This window comes from Musa acuminata, chromosome BXJ3-8, assembly GCF_036884655.1.
Source record: "Musa acuminata AAA Group cultivar baxijiao chromosome BXJ3-8, Cavendish_Baxijiao_AAA, whole genome shotgun sequence".
Taxonomy (NCBI): Eukaryota; Viridiplantae; Streptophyta; class Magnoliopsida; order Zingiberales; family Musaceae; genus Musa; species Musa acuminata.
The window spans coordinates 2451103-2473207 of NC_088356.1; the positions used below are offsets into that span (position 1 = coordinate 2451103).

Genomic DNA, 22105 nt, shown 5'->3' on the forward strand with positions numbered 1-22105 from the left:
TCAGACAACCACTGCCATCAAATGAATTGTTCTCGATGCAGATACTGAGAACTTTGTTGTTGTAGTAACCTAAGCAAACAAACAGTAGATCCAAGTAACTCTCTGCAAGTTTTCATCGGAAGAATAGAATAGCTGTGTGAGAAAGAGAGAGCCCGGAAAATAATAGCAGACAGGAATTTAATGATCAGCATAAGATAGCAGAGAAAAGTTAAAGAAATGGGGGCCATCTTTGATGTGACCCTTCTTCTACCACACGTACAGTGCGATCAATGAAAGAAACAAAAGCTGCTTGTCTCCACCTTTACGTATATTTCCCTGAGAAATGAAAGCCTGCCCACAAGCTACAGCTTATCCGGCGGATCTGACCTGCTTCCAGTTGTTTAATGGAAAGATGCCATCTACGATTCACCATCTTCTCCTTTCCCCACTCCCCAACAGACAGTGGATCTCAAGTGGCTTTATTGTGGCACGGATGGTTGTGTTCAGCGATAACCAGTGCAACTGTGACTCCGCTGATGATTCCAGCAACACGAAACAAAGCAGTCGATGGCGATGGCCAAGCAAATATCGATTTGGTCCTACCCAATCACAGGCACATACGTTTCGTATTATGGATCTCAAAACGCTTTTGTAGTCGGTAATGATCCCCCCCGTGAGCAGATTCCGATGGATGCATGGGTTGGCCACCCATTTCATATTCTTGCTTGCTTGCTTCAGTGAAAGACGGAAAGAATAGTCTTTGTTCATCGATTGGACAACCGTAAGAAAGCTTTTCTTGACATCTTCTTGCTGCAATCAAAATGACAGCGCGAGTATTACGCTGATCTCCTCATCGGATCTGTCATCTATTTGGCAAAAAGTCGCTGATCTTTAAGCTGCGAGCTCTCAGGAGCCATTCACATCTCCACCTCTCTTACTTGCCTTCTTCCTCGGTAAATTTCTTTTGGTGTCGGCTTACGCATTCCAAGGAGTGATCTGTTCTCCTTTGTCATGAGATGATCATAAGCGTATACTATCGTGAATTAAAAGCATTTTTCACATATTACACATGACTTATCCTCTCTCTCTCTCTCTCTCTCTCTCTCTCTCTACGCAGATCCAACTATAGATGATTGACATGGATTGCCTCCTTGACCTGTAGCTCAAATGTAAATAACTTGAAGCAAACGTCTTCTTCTTTACAGCAACAATGGCCGTCGACTTTGACTATTCCACTTGTGTTCACATGGCATAGATATCACATCAGTGCATGAACGAATAATGCAAGTATTATTGGGATGATTCCGATGATATGATAATGGGATTATTAGTATATTATGGTGATTGGGAGAATCGGAGGGTTAGGATCGAGAGAACACATCCAACCATTATATTATTGGAGGAAAAGGCACCAAAATATATAGAATTGATGTGGTGGGAGAGACGTGCACTCCGCGGCTGCTCCATCCATCGCGCACGCATCAGCCAACCACTAGTCGCCGCGTGTACCTTCTAGATTCCATCTCCCGACCATCTTCTTGGGATCCTGCTTGAGGTGGCTGGGAATCTTAGGTCAAAGGAGATCATCAATTAATCAATCATCATAACTTGAGACTAAAATTAAAATTAAAATTAAAATTTAATACAACACTATTTCAAAATTATAATTTTTTAAATTAAATTAATTAATTAGATCGTTCGAGTCTTAAAAGATTAAAATAAGAAAAATTGAAATTTTATGTAAGATATTTTTTATATCTTTAATAAATTTATTATTTTTATATAAAATATTGCCTCAAGCATTGAGATTTTGAGAGTGATTAGGTTTAGTCTAGTTTGATGAGTCTTATTAGATTAGATTAAGATACAATCATTATAGAATTAGGTGGAAGAATTGCAAGATTAGGAGGATAGTGATGAATAAAAATTGAAATTAGTGTGCTACTATATATTTCTTCCCAAGAAAAAGCATCTGAATGCTTATCATCCATCGAGAATTTAAATGGGAGCCATCATCAATGTGAATAGATTCGTTTCGTGCATTGTCCAACAAAGGTCTACATTTATTGCTGCTGTCCAATACCTATAATTTTCCTTCAAATTGGTAAGATGGATTACATTTATTGAGTCAATTGAGACATCGCATTATTAATTGAATGTCCAACATATTCTCATTATTGATAATAAAAAATATTATCACCCTCCCCACCACTCAACCACGCCAAACATGCGTGCAGTTTGATTCCAAATAATAATATATTATTTAAAATAATAATAAATATATTATTCATAATAAACAAAAGAAATATTTCTGTATCAAACAGTCGATTGCACATTGTTCTTCCTTTTTCTTTTTCCTTCATTTTTGTCAAGAAATAGTGCACATATATATCACTCAAATATATGATTATGTACTTGCATCTCTAAGCTTAAATTTAGCATATATATATATATATATATATATATATATATATATATATATATATATATATATATATATATATATATATATATATATCCTCAAAAACGAAATATATATATATATATATATATATATATATATATATATATATATATCCTTACAAAACGAAAAACTTCATAGATATACCATTATTGCTAATTTTCACTGTGTGTATTGATTTGAAATTTCAATCTATTATTAATATTCCTTCAAAATATATATCCTCAAAAACTAATTTATATTTTTAAAATTAAATTAAAAATGAGAAACCAAATAGATAATTCAAATGTTTGAATATATATATATATATATATATATATATATATATATATATATATATATATATATATATAATAGATTATTCCATGTTATACCTTAAAAATTATATTAGTATTCCTATAATTACGAAAGTAAAATATCTAGATTTATTTACCAAAATATCATCGATTTACTAATAAAAATATAAAAATAAAAAGATAAAAAAATAAATATAAAAATATATCTCTCATCTCTCGTCACCATTTTTCTCATCCACAATAGCCACCCGTGATTCCAACAGTATTATCATCCGTCACCATCGACGTCGTCTACTATCATCGATATTATCAATTAAAATATCAAAATTATCTTTTCATCTTTTATTTTAATATTTTTATTGATACAATCGATAATTTTAGGATAAATATATTTAAATATTTTATTTTATTTTTATAATTATAAGAATTTTAATATAAATTTTTTAAGTATAAAAATCGGGATGACCCCACCAGCAAGACCTGACTATTATATTAAATAATGAATGTGCAAGCAAGCAATTACTAACCTTGAGAAAGGATAGATTTGTAAAACCGTATCCCCACCAATAATCTCTGCAGCTTCCAAAAAGTAGGTATTGGTTTGTTTGGTTGTGATTTTTCCACCTCACTCTGTCTCTCTCTAACTTTCATTATTCCATTGCCATTATTTTGACAAAGATGAATTACTAAATAAATAAATATATCTCTCTTACACACACACACATATATATATATATATATAAATAAATAAAATATATAAAATATATAAATGGATATTTTGTACTGAGTTCAACCTTCTCACACTCCATTCTATATAACAAGCCCTGGAGTGGTTAATCTTGAAGAAGATATCCTCCTCTCCCTCCTCATGGCTTCTGCTATCATCTTCCTTCTCCTCTTGGCCGCGGCGGCGATCGCCTCAGCTGTCCCCGACTTGTACATGGTGACCAGCGGGGAGGGCCACAGCGAGCAGGTGTCCGGGCGGAGCGAGGAAGAGGTGCGTCTGCTCTACCTGGAGTGGGTGGCCAAGCACCGGCCGTCCCGCAACGCGCTCGCGGAAGAGGCGAGCAGGTTCGAGGTGTTCAAGGACAACCTCCGCTACATCGACGCCCATAACGCGGCGGCCGACCGCGGGGAGCACGCCTTCCGCCTTGGCCTCAACCGGTTCGCCGCCCTGACCAACGAGGAGTACCGGGCCAAGTATCTAGGCGTCCGGGCCGCCACGTCCCGCCGGAGGAGGGCCTCATCGGAGGGCAGCAACCGGTACCGGCTGAGGGACGGCGATTATTTGCCTGATTCCATCGATTGGAGGGAGAAGGGCGCTGTTGTCGGCGTTAAAGATCAAGGCAGCTGCGGTGGGTGCTGATATTTTCATTTCTCCCTGCGTTGACTTCAATTAGTTGCAATTTCTGCTCTATTGTTCTGTTTGCTTTCTGCTAATAACACTTTAAATCTGATATTATTTTCATTTAATTACATTTACATGAAGATCGATCTTTTCCTCTCTTTTTTTCCCTCCTTGTGAAGTTTCCCCTTTTCTTCGGTTTTGACTTTTGGTAAACGACATGATTTTGCTTCCTACGATGTACTAAAGGTGTTGTATTTTGGATGATCTTCGAGTAGATCTGCTTTCAGATTCTGTTTCAGCCCCTCTTTTTTGTGTAAACTTTGCTTACTCTACAAAATTATTTACTGCTAGTATCACATGTAGTTCATGATTCATCTGTTTCAGCCCCCCCTTCTTGTGTAAATTTTGCTTACTCTACAAAACTATTAACTGCTAGTATCACACTTAGTTCATGATTCAGGATCTTATCCTGTTAGATCAAGTCACCAATGAAGGATTTTTTTGGTTTCAAAGATCTGAATTGGCATGCTGATGATATCTAGATCTGATGGTGTCACAGGGAGCTGCTGGGCATTTTCGACGATTGCTGCTGTGGAAGGTATCAACCAGATCGTGACTGGCGACCTGATCTCTCTGTCCGAGCAGGAATTGGTGGACTGTGACACCTACTACAACCAGGGCTGCAACGGGGGGCTCATGGATTATGCCTTTGAGTTCATCATCAACAATGGTGGTATCGACACCGATGAGGACTACCCATACAAAGCCCGAGATGGAACTTGCGATACTTACAGGGTGACCTATTGATTAGTCATTTACAACTAGCAACCCCCTTTTTTTCCTGTTGCTTTGTTGTTTGTGGATGATGTTCTAATGAAGTTTGGTGCCCGCCTTTGTCATGTAGAAAAATGCACATGTTGTGGCAATTGACTCATATGAGGATGTTCCGGTTAACGATGAGCAGTCACTGCAAAAAGCAGTTGCTAACCAACCGGTTAGTGTTGCTATTGAAGCTGGTGGCAGGACATTCCAGCTTTATGACTCGGTAAAGTTGCCACAAGATAATGCAATTTTATATTTCTACCAATTTTCTTTGTTTATAAAAATTATGTCATGGCTTAAACTACTACTTGATCTTTCTTTGAACCGATGTTCTAATCCTTATGGAAGCTTGCAGATTTTTATACTTCCACATTATGGTGACCTAGGTTGAAAATCTTTAATCACTTCTGATTGAATTGATTGTCATTTGATACAGCAACAACAAATGTTTTAACAATTTGGGACTGATTATGTATATCTTTTTTTACTGATTGAACTCCATTCAACACAATATTTCTGGTTAAGTCAAGGACATTCAATTTTCTTTTATTGTTTTTAGTAAAGAAATTTTCAGTCTGTCTCTCTCTCCAATTTTTTCTCGCACCACCATTAATCAACTCACCTCTTCTAACCATACTATCTACAGATTTTTGTTGAATATTTTTATAATATCTTAGATGATTTTTTCTTATTTTATAGTTTATCGGATTACAACTAATTGTTCACAAATAAATATCTGTTTAGTCTTCTCTTATGGCTCTGCATACCTATCTCAGCATTTTCATGCGAGCTATATAAGCTTGTCAGACATATTGATTAGCAACTGTCCAATACTTCAATTCATTAAACCACAACAGTCTTTTATACTCAATCTCCCTCTCCATCTTAACCACCAAACTTGTGAAAAGTATCTCCATTATTCCTTTTTATCAGGTTGAATGATAAATTTGAAAATACTTAAAATAATTTTCATGTATGATCTTATCCATCCATCCCAACGTCACCCTCACTTCTTCTCTTAAATTATGTAAAATTATAGTTTATATTCAATATTAGTAAATTTTAATCTATAACCTTTAATTTCTAAGATTTGCTCTGCAATTCAAGTTTAAAATTTTATTCCAGCTAAAATTCCATATATTAAAATGATATCATTTGCAAATAGCATATATGATTAGTAAGTTTGCCTATTATAAAGACCATAATATGTTTATGTTGCATCAGAATTTAGATTCCCTAAAATTTTTTATGAATCTGTGGTTTTTCTGTCTCTAGACTGATATAATTTCTAATGTGTGTGGTTAATTAATACGGAAGATGCTGCAAACAGACAAATTGCACTAGAAATAGAAATTTCTAATAAACCCTTCCCATGATAATACAAACACATTAAGCGGCATGGTTTGAGAATTATGATCTATTGTTTGTGATATGAAATTTAGTTGGTTAATAATCTTCTTGAAATTCTACGAACGATTTAGATGATGCCATCTTAGTAGTGGCACTGGTTCCATTTGATGATGGATTTGCTTTGTGATATGTGATGTACATATATCTCCAGTTTTGCTGCCTAATATCTCATGTAACTTTTTGTTGCAATAGTTGAAAAATCAAAGACTGATTATAATTATATATATATATATATATATATATATATATATATATATATATATATATATATAATGTCCACAAGTCTTTTTTTTTCCAAGCTGCTACTTTCCTTCAAATCTATAGATGTCTTTCATGTTGATGAGTTGAAAAATTTATTACTCCAATTTTTTTTTCAGGGAATATTCACCGGATCTTGTGGGACTGCACTAGATCATGGTGTGACTGCAGTAGGCTATGGCTCCAAGAATGGCCAGGACTACTGGCTTGTGAAGAACTCATGGGGTGAAGACTGGGGCGAGGCTGGATACATACGAATGGAACGTAATATTGCATCTGCCACTGGCAAGTGTGGTATTGCAATGGAGGCCTCATACCCCATTAAGAAGGGCCAGAACCCACCAAACCCTGGTCCATCTCCACCTTCCCCCGTTAAGCCACCCACCGTCTGTGATAACTACTACACCTGCCCAGAGAGTACCACATGCTGCTGCGTCTATGAGTACGGGAGCTACTGCTTTGCATGGGGATGCTGTCCTCTTGAGGCTGCAACCTGCTGTGAAGATCATTACAGCTGCTGTCCTCATGACTACCCCATCTGCAATGTTCAGGAAGGAACCTGCCTAATGGTAATCCCTACGATGAAAAATTACTTTCATTAGTCTGCTCAGCTGCCATCATACAGTCTTTGTTACATAAAATTTAAGGGTGTAGGAAAGCATCCATAATTGAGATAGAGATAAAGATAAATGATAGATTAGTCCTATATGGCTAAAGGATAAAGAAATCAGGTCTTATACATTGAATTTGACCCACAAACTTAAACCTTCCGGTTTTTTGGCTTGTGTTGGTGTCCAACCATCATGTATGATGACATCAGCCAGTTTTGTCCCGAACATAATTAATTGAATTTTCAACGTAGGATTTGTGTTGGGTGTTCCAAAAACTGAACAGAGAAAAATAATATTGAAACAAATAAGCGGGGTTAGATTACCCATTTGAGCTATATGAGCCAGATAATCCTGGTAAGTCTCAGTCTGATTGAGTTGCACTGTGTTTGAGAAAGCAACAAAGGAAATTGACTTATTGATTCTTTTTTATGGTTAAAACACACATGAAAGAGAGAGATGATTGCTAGTGTTTCAGTTTGCTCTATCTCTATATGAATTGTTCTGGTTTCGATGTCTTATTCCCTAACTTGTCCATCTGATTTGATTAACAGAGCAAGAACAGTCCACTTAGAGTGAAGGCTTCCAAACGCACTCCAGCAATTCCCTACTGGGCTCACTCTATCTCGGAGGGCAAGAGGAGCAGCGCATAAGCCACATTGAGCAGGTGAGGAGCGAGAAGCACAAGATGATTATCAATTATGGATGTCCTTGCCTTCAATGTGGACTTGAGATGCAGCAATTTGCTGCAATGCTTATTGAAGAAGACTAGAAGCTCTTGTACATGTCTATAAGTCCAGGTGTTGGACAACTGAAATGATGATTTTACATTACTTCACTTCCATTATCATGTAAATTAACTGAAATTGGATTTCCAGTAATTTGCCTATAAACTCTCTCCATGGATTTTATGTTGGTACTGATGCTACTGGCAAATGGCATCAGCAAACTTGTTTGTATCATTCCAAGTACTTGAGAGTTGCTGCTTCTACCCTTTTTGGCACCATGGTTGACGTGGAGGTGTCGTAAGTCGAGATTGCTGAACCCTGTTCACCTAATTCAGCAGTCGAGGCGGAATCTGCCATATGCCATCATCGACTGCTTGCTTTATTGCTTTTGGTTTGTTTGGCTGTGATTTTTCCACGTCACTCTGCCTCTCTGTATCTTTATTTATTACATTGCCATTATTTTTTACAAAGATGAATTACTAAATAAATAAGTATATCCTCTCTTCTCACACACACACACATATATATATATATATATAATAAATAAATAAATAAAAATTATAAATATGTACCGACGTCAATCTTCTCACACTCCATTCATTCAATATAACATGCCTTGGAGTGGCCAATCTTGAATTAGATATCCTCCTCACCTCCTTTCCGTCCTTATGGCTTCTTCTCTCATCTTCCTTCTCTTGGCCGCGGCGGTGGTCGCCTCAGCTGTCCCCGACTTGTACATGGTGACAAGCGGGGAGGGCCACAGCGAGCAGGTGTCCGGGCGGAGCGAGGAGGAGGTGGGTCTGCTCTACCTGGAGTGGGTGGCCAAGCACCGGCCGTCCCGCAACGCGCTTGCGGAAGAGGCGAGCCGGTTCGAGGTGTTCAAGGACAACCTCCGCTACATCGACGCCCATAACGCGGCGGCCGACCGCGGGGAGCACGCCTTCCGCCTCGGCCTCAACCGGTTCGCCGACCTGACCAACGAGGAGTACCGGGCCAAGTACCTAGGCGTCCGGGCCGCCGCGTCCCGCAGGAGGAGGGCCTCATCGGAGGGCAGCAACCGGTACCGGCTGAGGGACGGCGATGATTTGCCTGATTCAATCGATTGGAGGGAGAAGGGCGCTGTTGTCGGCGTTAAAGATCAAGGCAGCTGCGGTGGGTGCTGATATTACCATTTCTCCCTGCGTTGACTTCAATTAGTTGCAATTTCTGCTCTATTTTTCTGTTTGGTTTCTGCTAATAACACTTTAAATCTGATATTATTTTCATTTAATTACATTTACATGAAGATAGATCTTTTCCCCTTTTTTCCCCTCCTTGTGAAGTTATGATTTTTACCCTTTTCTTCTGTTTTGACTTTTGGTAAACGACATGATTTTGCTTACTATGATGTACCAAAGGTGGTGTATTTTGGATGATCTGCGAATAGATCTGCTTTCAGATTCTGTTTCAGCCCCCCTTCTTGTGTAAATTTCGCTTACTCTACAAAATTATTAACTGCTAGTATCACACTTAGTTCATGATTCAGGATCTTATCCTGTTAGATCAAGTCACCAATGAATGATTTTTTGGTTTCAAAGATCTGAATTGGCATGCTGATGATATCTAGATCTGTTGGTGTCACAGGGAGCTGCTGGGCATTTTCGACGATTGCTGCTGTGGAAGGTATCAACCAGATCGTGACCGGCGACCTGATCTCTCTGTCCGAGCAGGAATTGGTGGACTGCGACACCTACTACAACCAGGGCTGCAACGGGGGGCTCATGGATTATGCCTTTGAGTTCATCATCAACAATGGTGGTATCGACACCGATGAGGACTACCCATACAAGGCCCGAGATGGAACTTGCGATACTTACAGGGTGACCTATTGATTAGTCATTTGAAACTAGCAACCCCCTTTTTTTCCTGTTGCTTTGTTGTTTGTGGGTGATGTTCTAATGAGGTTTGGTGCCCACCTTTGTCATGTAGAAAAATGCACATGTTGTGGCAATTGACGCATATGAGGATGTTCCGGTTAACGATGAGAAGTCTCTGCAAAAAGCAGTTGCTAACCAACCGGTTAGTGTTGCTATTGAAGCTGGTGGCAGGACATTCCAGCTTTATGACACGGTAAAGTTGCCACAAGATAATGCAATTTTATATTTCTACCAATATTCTTTGTTTATAAAATTATGTCACGGCTTAAACTACAACTTGATTTTCTTTGAACCGATGTTCTAATCCTTATGGAAGCTTGCAGACTTTTATACTTCCACATTATGGTGACCTAGGTTGAAAATCTTTGATCACTTCTAATTGAATAGATTGTCATTTGATACAGCAACAACAAATGTTTTAACAATTTGGGACTGATTATAAATATCTTTTTTACTGATTGAACTCCATTCAACACAATATTTCTGGTTAAGTCAAGGACATTCAATTTTTCTTTATTGTCTTTAGTAAAGAAATTTTCAGCCTGTCTCTCTCTCCATTTTTTTCTCGCACCACCATTAATCAACTCACCTCTTCTAACCATACTATCTACAGATTTTTGTTGAGTATTTTTATAATATCTTAGATGATTTTTTCTTATTTTATAGTTTATCGGATTACAACCAATTGTTCTCAAATAAATATCTGTTTAATCTTTTCTTATGGCTCTGCATACCTATCTCAGCGTTTTCATGTGAGCTATACAAGCTTTTCATACATATTGATGTGCAACTGTCCAATACTTCAATTCATTAAGCCACAACGATCTTTTATACTCAATCTCCCTCTCCATCTTGACCATCAAACTTATGAAACATATCTCCATTAATCCTTTTTACCATGTTGAATGATAAATTTAAAAATATTTAAAATAATTTTCATTTATGATCTTCTTATCCATCCATCCCGACTTAATCCTCACTTCTTCTCTTAAATTATCTAAAATTATAGTTCATATTCAATCTTAATAAATTTTAATCTAGAACCTTTAATTTCTGAGATTTGACTCGGTAATTCAAGTTTAAAATTTTATTCCAGCTAAAATTCCATATATTAAAATAATACATTAGCAAATAGCATATATGATTAGTCAGTTTGCCTATTATAAGGACCATAATACATTTATGTTGCATCGGAATTTAGATTCCCTAAATATTTTTATGAATCTGTGGTTTTTTTCTCTAAACTGATATAATTTATAATGTGTGGTTAATTAATATGGAAGATACTGCAAATAGACAAATGCCACTAGAAATAGAAATTCTTAATTAAACCCTTCCCATAATAATACAAATGCATTAAGCGGCATGGTTTGAGAATTATGATCTATTGTTTGTGATATGAAATTTAGTTGGTTAATAATCTTCTTCTAGAAATTATGTGAATGATTTAGATGATGCCATCTTAGCAGTGGCACAGGTTCCATTTGATGATGAATTTGCTTTGTGATATGTGATGTACATGTATCTCCACTTTGCTGCCTTATATATATATATATATATATATATATATTGTCCACAAGTCTTTTTTTTTTCAAGCTGCTACTTTCCTTCCTTTAAATTTATAGATGTCTTTCATGTTGATGAGTTGAAAAAATTATTACTCCAATTTTTTTTCAGGGAATATTCACCGGATCTTGTGGGACTGCACTAGATCATGGTGTGACTGCAGTAGGCTATGGCTCCAAGAATGGCCAGGACTACTGGCTTGTGAAGAACTCATGGGGTGAAGACTGGGGCGAGGCTGGATACATACAAATGGAACGTAATATTGCATCTGCCACTGGCAAGTGTGGTATTGCAATGGAGGCCTCATACCCCATTAAGAAGGGCCAGAACCCACCAAACCCTGGTCCATCTCCACCTTCCCCCGTTAAGCCACCCACAGTCTGTGATAACTACTACACCTGCCCAGAGAGTACCACATGCTGCTGCGTCTATGAGTACGGGCACTCCTGCTTTGCATGGGGATGCTGTCCTCTTGAGGATGCAACCTGCTGCGAAGATCATTACAGCTGTTGTCCTCATGACTACCCCATCTGCAATGTTCAGGAAGGAACCTGCCTAATGGTAATCCCTACGATGAAAAATTACTTTCATTAGTTTGCTCAGCTGCCATCATACAGTCTTTGTTACATAAAATTTAAGGGTGTAGGAAAGCATCCATAATTGAGATAGAGATAAAGATGAATGATAGATTAGTCCTATATGGCTAAAGGATAAAGAAATCAGGTCTTATACATTGAATTTGACCCACAAACTTAAACCTTCTAGTTTTTTGGCTTGTGTTGGTGTCCAACTATCATGTATGATGACATCAGCCAGTTTTGTCCCAAACATAATTAATTGAATTTTCAACCTAGGATTTGTGTTGGGTGTTCCAAAAACTGAACAAAGAAAAATAATATTGAAACAAATAAGCGGGGTTAGATTACCCATTTGAGCTATATGAGCCAGAGAATCCTGGTAAGTATCAGTCTGATTGAGCTGCACTGTGTTTGAGAAAGCAACAAAGGAAACTGACTTATTGATTCTTTTTTATGGTTAAAACACACATGAAAGAGAGAGATGATTGCTAGTGTTTCAGTTTGCTTTATCTCTATATAAATTGTTCTGGTTTCGATGTCTTATTGCCTAACTTGTCCATCTGATTTGATTAACAGAGCAAGAACAGTCCACTTAGAGTGAAGGCTTCCAAACGCACTCCTGCAATTCCCTACTGGGCTCACTCTGTCTCGGAGGGCAAGAGGAGCAGCGCATAAGCAACATTGAGCAGGTGAGGAGCGAGAAGCACAAGATGATTATCAATTATGGATGTCCTTGCCTTCAATGTGTACTTGTGATGCAGCAATTTGCTGCAATGCTTATTGAAGAAGACTAGAAGCTCTTGTACATGTCTATAAGTCCAGGTGTTGGACAACTGAAATGATGATTTTACATTACTTCACTTCCATTATCATGTAAATTAACTGAAATGGGATCTCCAGTAATTTGCCTATAAACTCCCTCCATGGATTTTATGTTGGTACTGATAACTACTGGCAAATGGCATCGGCAAACTTGTTTGCGTCATTCGACGCATTTGAGTTGCTTCTTCCCTTTTTGGCACCATGGTTGACCTGGAGGTGCTGTAAGTGGAGATACCTAAATTTCAGCTGTTGCGGCTGAATCTGCGAAATGACATCTTCGACTGCTTGCTTTATTGCTTTTGGTTTCTTGCCTGCATAGCTTAATCATCATTTAGCTAATTTCCATATCCACCAAGATTGTTTAATGTTGTTGTTGTATATTTAAGATGCACAACAGTAGTGTTTCAGACAATACAGATGCTGAAAAGTGGTGGTATAGTTCTCCTCAACTCATTCCACCTTATGGTTCTTGGGATCTATATCAATTATAATCCTACTAATTATACTGATTCCAATTTCAAGGAGCTCTGCATACTGAATCATGAAACCTTTCAGGGACCTCCATCCATAGGAATATTGCTACCTAATGTGGGGTATTGGATGCACTGAGCCTTCTTTTGCTAAAGATTGTTGATGATGTTCTGTCTGACACTTTTTCCCAGAAGCTTGAGCCCTAATTCTCATGTAAAGTTTCAAGGAGATCCTTGCAAAGGAACTACTCTACCTGAGGTAGGACATAGAATGCATGAGATCAACAATTGATCTTATACTCCTCTCAAGACCTCTACAATTGGTATTTGGTTTTCTGAGGCCAAATATGTACTTGGCAAAAAGGGTGGAAATAATATGTTCATGCTTTTATCAAGTGGATGTTGGGCACAACCCCACCAAGGGACAAATCAAATGCCAGCTTCAAAGACTGTTTAGGGGTGGGGATAGGAGATGGCTTGGGGGACATAAGAAGGACCAACTACACAAAATGACTTGATATCAAAGAAACAACTCCATTAGTCCAAGGAAAAGACAACCCAACTTCATTAGTCTCTATCAAAACAAAGAAAGAAGGGAAATGACTGCAACCTTTGCTAAATTCATATTTGATCATTGACTCTTCAATCCACAAGAAATTTAAAGTCTCCTGTTGGACTTTCTACAATGGCTTTTGTATTCTTCTTGCTGATATTTTCATTTTGTATGTCTTATTAGGGTTCTAAGTAGCAAATAACTAGAAAAAAAAGAACCATGATCTTTGAGATCTGACTGAGGTCTACAAGTTCACAAATTGTGAGAGCAGGAAGCCATGATTGATGGGAGATGGGTCCAAGAAAGAGAAGAGAAAATAATGCAGTGCAACACTGTAACATGATTGTTGAGCTTCACCAAAGTTGAGAATGATGTCAATTCAACCAGCTTTTTTTCCGACATGGCCTAATGTTTGAGTTTCCTGCACGGATGAGCTTAGACATCGATGCAAGTCTTCCTTCCTCACAACCAGAAAACAATCTTTCACCAGATGGGTGAATGCTAAGGTGGTATATAACAACAGCATAAACTCACAGCTTCGCTGTATTGTCACGGACTTAACTGGTTTTGTTTAAGTCGTACGGCACCCTTGCGTGTCCGTCCGCAAAGGTCAGTCTCCCCGAAGCCTCCCATTGTCCCTTATGACCAACAAAAGAGAGAACGAGTTAGAGAGAACGTCACAATCGGGATCCACAAACAAACATGTCCGAAAAACACTTCATAGACAATGCAAATTACAAACAGACTTTACAAGCTTTGAACAGTTGTACAACAAAGGGTAAAATGGTCCATTATAGACCGAAAATCTCTCGCACGTGTCCACATGACACAATCTTTATTTACAAGCCTAAAGAGGCCACCAACTCAACTAAAATAGGACTTTTAAGCTTTCGACCGTCCCCCCTTACATGCTGTATAAGGCATGAACATACCAAAAGACACAGACATACATAAGCATTACATCAAACATCCTATTTATAAGTTTGTCCGTGACAGTATGACATAAGTGTTTGCTTCAGAAATCTTCAGCATTATCACATCTTTGTTAGATCTCACTCTATGATTGCCTTGCAAGGAATCAAAGATTTAAGGTAAGAAACTAACTTAATTTCTTGGATTCAGCGTCTTTCATCTTTTGATATCAAAATGAAATGTTAGTATCGTGGAGCATAAAAAATCTTCTTTATGTTATTGTTATATGAAAAATATTAATATTAAAAATTAAAATTAAATAACAATATATCTAATTTTATGTTGCGTATTTTTCGATGTCGTTCAAAATTTTTTTGTTTGATCTATGCACACACCGTTATCGAATCCGAAAACTATAACGATGCTATTCTACAAGAAGAACTATATTTTTCTTTTTTTAATTTCTATCATTTATACGATCGTTATGAGTGATGAATTAAGGATAAAGAGGAGATATCTATATATTATTATTTGTATTGAGTCTAAAAGATTCTATCTATTTATGAGTTAGAGCATAAAGTCAATCTAAGATAAATAATTAGGAGAGTCTCTCTCATCAAAGTTATCTCTTAAAAAATCTTATCATAAAAAATATTTATAATAATAAAATCGTAAATCTCAGATCGACTAAATGAATCTTTTACCGAAATTATGTAAAAAAAAATCATATACTTAGTTAAGTATAAAATATTTAAAATTTTATTTATAATTTATATTAAAATCTTTTTAGGTCTTCTTATTATTATCTCTTCTTCTTGTACTATTAATATTAATATTTTTATTTTTTATTATTATATCTAATAATATCTAAATTTATTATTATTTATTGCTGTTTGGTCCAGACCGAAAGTGGCTCCTATCTAAATGATAGTGACTCTTGCACTTGATTGACGAGGACTTGGTCACGGGATTCATGCTCCATGTCATTATCACCATATTATCAATATCATATAACCATATATCATGCCATCTGCACCTATTAATTTATATAAACAAATGAAACATCAAAATCAAATGGAAACAGAAGTATATATATATATATATATATATATATATATATATATATATATATATATATATATATATATATATATATATATATATATATATATATATATATATATATATATATATATATATATATTAAAAAAGGAAACTAAGAAGAATGCCATATAATTTAGGAAATAATTAATTTATTATTTTTTTATAATTATTTTGTTTTATTTTTCTGAAGACAGTTGACCTAATGTAACAGCCCCGGCAGAAGACAAACTACGAGGCGGCGGCTTTGCCTCCAGCCGGCGACGACAACGACGCGATGTCGGCCTGGTTGGCGCAGAACTCATCGGCGGGACCGCCGCGGATGCGGAAGTGGGCGAGGCTGCGGGTAGCGGCCACAAGGTTCTCCGGGCAGAGGAACTCCGCGCTGCACAGCTTCTCCACCTTTCGATCGTATTCGTGGACGAGCACGTCCACGTCCCCCGGTCCGCCGGACCTGGCCATGACGGCGGCCGTGAAGATGGCCGACATCCGCCCGGGCTCCGTCGCAGAGTACCCCTTCGGCCCGTCGACGAGTACGACATCCCAGGGGACGTCGTAGAGCTGGTTGGGGAGGTCGTTGATGGCGAGACGGCAGTCGGAGAAGAGCAGGTTTTGCACCGGCCGGCAGTCCCCTCGGCGATGCCGTCGGGCGGCGGCGATGAGCTCCGGCATCTCCCGGACCTTGGTGGTGTAGGCCACGTCGTAGGCCTCCACCCCGGGATTGCGCCCCTCCACGTGGGCGACATAGTACTCGTTCTCGTCCACGAACACGGTGCGGCCGCCGTGGTTGAGCGCGCGCCACAGCGGCGTCTCGTGCCCCAACCCGAACACGAGCAGGTTGCACGGCCCCCGCAGCCGGAGCACGCCAGCGACCGCCCGGAGGTCGCCCTCCGCCATCTTCCCCGTGGAGTTGGAGAACACCGCGTAGTTGACGAGCGAATCGAAGACGGGAGCGGGAAGCAGCGGCGGCGGGCGAGAAGAGACCGAGCCGGCAGACAACACAGCGGAGGAGGGGAGTCCGTTTGGATCTCTCGCAGTGGTGGTGTTGAGGAGAGTAACGAGGGAGACAAAGGTGAAGAAGGCGAGGAGAGCGAAGAGCCAAACGCGATGATGGTGGGAGACCAAGATGGAGATGGATGTGGTGATCCCATTGCCTCCTTGCTTGCTGATGGACGAAGGCTGCAGAAATATCAACTTTGTGCTGCCAAATCCCTTCATCTTGTCACTTCCCCGCAATTGCAATTTACACAACAGCACAATAAATGAATGATATCTCTCTAATTTCTCCCTCTCTCTTGGAGACGAAGAGGGAGAAGTTCGTGAAGGGGAAAGACTGGAAAGAGTATGGTTCCCTCGACTGAAGTTGTTGACCAGTTGGGTTCTCTCTCTCTCTCTCTATATGGTGCCTTCGACTGAAGTTGTTGACCAGTTGGGTTCTCTCTCTCTCTCTCTCTTATATACATTCATTCATGCATAACAAATGGGAAGACACACGTCATTGCTGCTGGTTGAGGTGGTACCTTCAGAGAGATTAAGAATGGATTGGTCACAGTCATGGGTGGTGATTATTTGGGCACAAAAGGGGAAGAGTAGGAACTGGATAGGAAGTTGGCGTCAGAACAGAAATCTGGGTGGGTGGGTTATGGCTGTCACTGTGACCTTTATTGGTGGTGAAGCAATCTGATGCCAGTGACTTACGGGAGGGGATGGCACTACTTCTCACTAGTGTAACTGTGGGCATATGGCTTGAGAACAAGGAACGGCCACAGGGACTGTTCACCGTGGGATCCATCCATTCTTCCACCATGACGCAAGGGCTACGCTTGGATTGGAATCCACGGTATCCTCCTCCATGTTCGCTATGTCGGATGTGGCACCTCTGTATTGGTGAATATATTGCACTGTTGTATGACACAAAAACATGCTATATATATCCGTGTGTTTATTTATAATATTATACATGGTAACGGTACAAGTAACTAACAATGTTGATGATATATTTAAGAGGAAGGTCAAGTGATATAGGCAGAATAAATACATTGCATAACTTTAAATCTTGAGTACCATAAAAGTTACCATTTTGCATTGGAGTTCCATAACACTGGCTTGTTGTGGCACAGGACAATTTATATAGGTTTACACAATCCAAGAACAGGAGAAACAAGGTTAAACTAAAACATGAAGAAACACATACTTTACTGTGTGAATTTAATTAAAAATACTACATTATTGGCTTTGATTTGCTTATGCCAATTAATCTAATCTATAACTAAATTCCCCCCAAGTCTTAAAGGAGCAACTTCAAACAATGCATAGCATGCATGACTTTATGTCGACAACAGCTAAAGCTATATTACACTTATCAGAATGTAGTGACAGAGCTCAAGAATTTAGCTGAAGCAGATATAAAGCAATATGTATCAATCATCAAAACATATATCCACCAATCATACTTTAAAAAAAATGAAACAATTATGTATAATCAACACATACCTTAATATCTCTGTTGAAAGATCCGATTGATTAGTGCATTGTTACACACATGATATTCATGTAAAGTATGTTATTTAATGTAATGAAATTTTTTTTTTTGAAAAAACATATATTTTCTTTTCAACAGTGCTGCTAAGGTAGTGAATCTAGTGATAGAGCCTGAACAGGAAGAAGCATCATGTTTCAATTATCATCAAGGCTTCTAAAGAAATGTGTATGCATGCAAGTACGTGTAGGATGTAACACAGTAAATGACAATAGTCACTAGCACATGTATGCAAGGATGCAAGCATGCACACACATACACTCAAATGTATATGTGCAGATGAAGTCATGAACATGGGGGATGCACACCAACAAATAGCATCTTTTTTTCACTGAAGCCGACTGCAGAGGCACCAATAGAACTGTTCTATTATTTTTAGCAGAAATCTCCATAACTATGGCTAGTGCTGATTGGCAGATTAAATAGAAAAATGAAGTCCAACTATTTCATGCAATGACATCGTTGCCACCTCAAGGTGGAGACTGAAGACTAAGGATCAGTTATAAGCTTCCATGATCTTTCCGTCATAAATAAAGTCATATGCACATGAAACTCAGACTACTAGAATGTCTGTAATAGCAGAATGATAATTTTGCAGAATGTTCATTTATTTAGAAAGTCAGATCTCTGATTTAGAACTGATTCCTCATTAGTATTCTTGCAAAGACAATCTGCTCAGAAGCTAGTTAAATAGTCACCCTAGACTCATACCAATATAGTTTGGATAAGAAATGGATATCCATAATAGTCCCCAAGATTCAGTGAGTCAAACACATTACACCACCTGTCAGCCTATGATAAACAAAAGTAAACAGGATGATTGTGGATTTCTAGAAATAACAGTTCAAAAACATTGTGAAGATAACAGTAGGAATGCATGTTGGTTTTACTCTCTTGCCTACTTCTATTTAGAGAAGTTGGCTGCAACTTTTGAACTGTAATGTAGGACCTCCTATTCACCAGTTGGCTTGCTAGGTTTGACTGCAAGCTCCTTGTGCTCAACCTAAGAAGGTTAACTTCGGGTTGACATCTGGTCGTAAGAAAATCTATAGTTTATCCAGGGAGCCATATGATGTGCTCCTCAGATATCCCTGTTCCCAATCAGACTGCAGGGTTGGTAGTTGGGACCCATATGACTCATTTGCATCTTAATCACTATACATTGACAATCCATAGAGAAAATTGGAAAATAGATTTAGGAAAAGTCACCAACTAAAACTTAAACAAATACCAAATCCTTCGGAAAAAAATTTATCATATAGCACCATCTCATGAAAGAATTTGTGTGCAAATCAATAGTGAAAAATCTCTGACAACTAGATCTAGGCTTAATCTTTGCAATTTTTAACAACAAGAATATTTATCTTCATTTCTCATCGCATGTGACCGATAAATTTTTCACATCAGTGTTGAATACGGACTGAATTAATTGTCATTGCAAAAAATCACATTTGTTTCAACAGAAACTCAGTTTAAAAAATCTTTGGAAAAGAAGAAATCAAGCAACTCAGGATAACCCAGAGGTAATTTAAAGGTATTGTGGAATCTGTCAACGAGGTGCTTACCAGGAAAGTGAAAAAGGCTGCGGCCAGATGTTTGAGGACTTAAGTTGCAGGATTGCTGACCCAAAAAAAGGCAGGAATTAAATAAACCTTCAAAACAAAAGTTCTCATTCATTATTTTTAGCAAAGAAACAAAAAGACACTGCATACTTCAACAATTTCTGTGCCATATTTAGTGGGGAAACACTAAATTCTGAAATTTCCATACACCAGCTAGTGCCAACAATCTACAACGTAAAGAGACATCTGCTTCATAATCAATAAATACAAAGCCAAACAAGATCACAAAAAGAAAATATCCGACATAAAAAGTTGCATTCAAAGCTATAGTTAAAAGCTCACTATAAGTCAAACTGAAAAAAATGAACCATGTTCGTGAATGAATGAGAGATACTTATTATGCAAAACATTATAACTACTGTGGTAATAAATCTCAAAGATGAACAAGTACATTGGATATACAGCCTCACATATACAAAAAGGTTTTACTATAGCAGGGAAACTAATATCATCTTGTCATAACATCCCTCACAAACTTTCTGAAAGGTCAGAAGTTGCACAAGCAGAGCATGAAAAGCTATCAGCCAAGCTTAATTATAATAACAGGAAAGTGGAAGTGACCTCCTCTAACATGCATAGGAAGAGAAAAAATGTAACCTAGATATCTTTCTCAACTCCTAGAATTTTATGAGTTTGTGTTGCATGCAATCTCAACCTTCCAACACCATTTTCAATAGAAAAACTACCCTCCTACATGATCCTATGACTTGCTGCTCGTGCTGCCAATAACATAACATTGTACTAAGCAAATTGATGAAGGTTATACTACATTATTTCCTCTTCCTGATAGTATAAAAATACTTAACTTCACAAAGTCATTACTCATATCTCTGCACTTTGCCATATCTGTCTTCAGATAGTATATCAAATTTTAGTCATCTCGTAAACTATGTTTCTTTCATCATGCATACTTTTTTATTTGTCATAACAAAATTTTGTGTTGGTTATCTGCAGACTAACGCCGCCCTTTTCCTTTCCTGGGATTAAGAGCATCAGTAAAATGATTTACTAATAAACACACATACAAAGTTAGGGCCTCAAGGAGCTCGAGAAGAAAAGATCTATATAGCCAACCCCAAATAGTTAACAATAACTTTGCTGTATGATCAATTCTATACCAGGTTTTTATTTCAAATACATAAATGTAGCAAAAGTATGATCATTCCTCGGCAACGCTTACTGTTCTTTTTCTATTTCTGTAAGTCCGAGACTACAATAATTTGACAGTTCGAATTCTGGCCGCGTTTAAAGATGAAATTGAGAAACATGCCATAAATGTACTCATCTTAAGTTCCTCACAACCGTGAAAAGAAAGAGTCCGGTTACGAAAACGAAGCCCTAGATTACATTTGATACAGTCCAATTCACGGGAAGGACGACAACATCTCCAACAAAATGGCATTAGGGTAAAAAAACGCCTAGGAACTTTCTTTCCATGTTAATGTTCCATCTTTTATCCAAGATCAAACCAAGGAACCCATTTAACGTCAAAAATGCACGAAATGACAACGATCTCGTCCTCCGGAACAAAAGATTCACGACAGCAAGATCCATCCAAGAAAAGTCCGAGTAAAACGAAAAACAAAAACATCCAGAGACAATCGCCAAAGACAAATGCCCAAAATAATTTTCAAGAAAACAGGAACAATCTATCACGACGAATCCCAAACAAAGACGTCAACTTCGAGGCGAGATTCCGATCAGCGACGGCTTACCTGATTGGGATCCACAAAATCCAAGACGATGGGAAGGCGAGGGAATCCGCTTCCAAGAGGCCAACGACAACGCCTCCCATCCTACGCTCCTCTTTCTCCTGTCATCGGTGATCGAGAGAATGTGCGAATCACATAGAGGGGATCGATTATAGGGAGTCGATCAGGTGGGAAAATTTACCGCATTTTGTTATTCGTTAATCACGGGTAATAACATTGCGGCTCCGTTGTCCTCTCCCAGCCAGCCTTCGGCCTTCTTGTGCTCTGATACTGGTCTTTCTTGTGGGGCCCACTTGGCTTCGCAATTTGTTGCTTCGAGAACTCAGTGTCCCGTTCGAATGGTAACAGCTGATCTCCGAAATTTTTTGTCCTCAATATGTCATGTATTACTTCAAAATAACAAG

General features: G+C 38.2%; 3 protein-coding genes across 8 annotated transcripts; 2 read left to right on the forward strand and 1 right to left on the reverse strand.

Moving 5' to 3' along the window:
• Window positions 1-3524: 3524 nt before the first annotated feature.
• On the forward strand, window positions 3525-8093 carry LOC135645561 (oryzain alpha chain-like). The gene is made up of 5 exons (XM_065164060.1): window positions 3525-4091; window positions 4644-4879; window positions 4989-5129; window positions 6694-7143; window positions 7737-8093. The coding sequence occupies exons 1-5, from the start codon at window positions 3605-3607 to the stop codon at window positions 7833-7835; spliced, it is 1413 nt and encodes a 470-aa protein (XP_065020132.1). The 5' UTR covers window positions 3525-3604; the 3' UTR covers window positions 7836-8093.
• A 429-nt stretch (window positions 8094-8522) lies between these two features.
• On the forward strand, window positions 8523-12903 carry LOC135645562 (oryzain alpha chain-like). Its single transcript, XM_065164061.1, has 5 exons — window positions 8523-9062; window positions 9534-9769; window positions 9879-10019; window positions 11504-11953; window positions 12547-12903. Exons 1-5 carry the CDS (start codon window positions 8579-8581, stop codon window positions 12643-12645), a joined length of 1410 nt encoding a protein of 469 aa, XP_065020133.1. The 5' UTR covers window positions 8523-8578; the 3' UTR covers window positions 12646-12903.
• Window positions 12904-15963: 3060 nt separating this feature from the next.
• Window positions 15964-21855, reverse strand: LOC103993951 (protein IRX15-LIKE). Of its 6 annotated transcripts, XM_065164515.1 has the most exons (4): window positions 21705-21807; window positions 20080-20156; window positions 19933-19987; window positions 15964-17729 (listed from the first exon to the last, which is right to left on the reverse strand). In XM_065164515.1, the coding sequence occupies exon 4, from the start codon at window positions 17044-17046 to the stop codon at window positions 16060-16062; it is 987 nt and encodes a 328-aa protein (XP_065020587.1). In that variant the 5' UTR covers window positions 17047-17729; window positions 19933-19987; window positions 20080-20156; window positions 21705-21807; the 3' UTR covers window positions 15964-16059. The 6 variants fall into 6 exon arrangements, 5 of the variants coding, with proteins under 5 accessions (XP_065020587.1, XP_065020585.1, XP_009412469.2 ...); XM_065164513.1 differs by lacking the exon at window positions 20080-20156 and having other exon boundaries at window positions 15964-17707; window positions 19933-20019; window positions 21705-21851; XM_009414194.3 differs by lacking the exon at window positions 20080-20156 and having other exon boundaries at window positions 19933-20019; window positions 21705-21851.
• Between the last annotated feature and the right edge of the window lie 250 nt (window positions 21856-22105).

Coding starts and splice junctions, on each gene's coding strand:
- LOC135645561 (XM_065164060.1), top strand. CDS start 3,605: ATGGCTTCTGCTATCATCTTCCTTCTCCTCTTGGCCGCGGCGGCGATC. Junction 5,130..6,693: donor CATTCCAGCTTTATGACTCG/GTAAAGTTGCCA, acceptor TTTTTTTTTCAG/GGAATATTCACCGGATCTTG. Junction 7,144..7,736: donor AGGAAGGAACCTGCCTAATG/GTAATCCCTACG, acceptor TTTGATTAACAG/AGCAAGAACAGTCCACTTAG.
- LOC135645562 (XM_065164061.1), top strand. CDS start 8,579: ATGGCTTCTTCTCTCATCTTCCTTCTCTTGGCCGCGGCGGTGGTCGCC. Junction 9,063..9,533: donor TAAAGATCAAGGCAGCTGCG/GTGGGTGCTGAT, acceptor TTGGTGTCACAG/GGAGCTGCTGGGCATTTTCG. Junction 10,020..11,503: donor CATTCCAGCTTTATGACACG/GTAAAGTTGCCA, acceptor ATTTTTTTTCAG/GGAATATTCACCGGATCTTG.
- LOC103993951 (XM_065164513.1), bottom strand. CDS start 17,046: ATGAAGGGATTTGGCAGCACAAAGTTGATATTTCTGCAGCCTTCGTCC.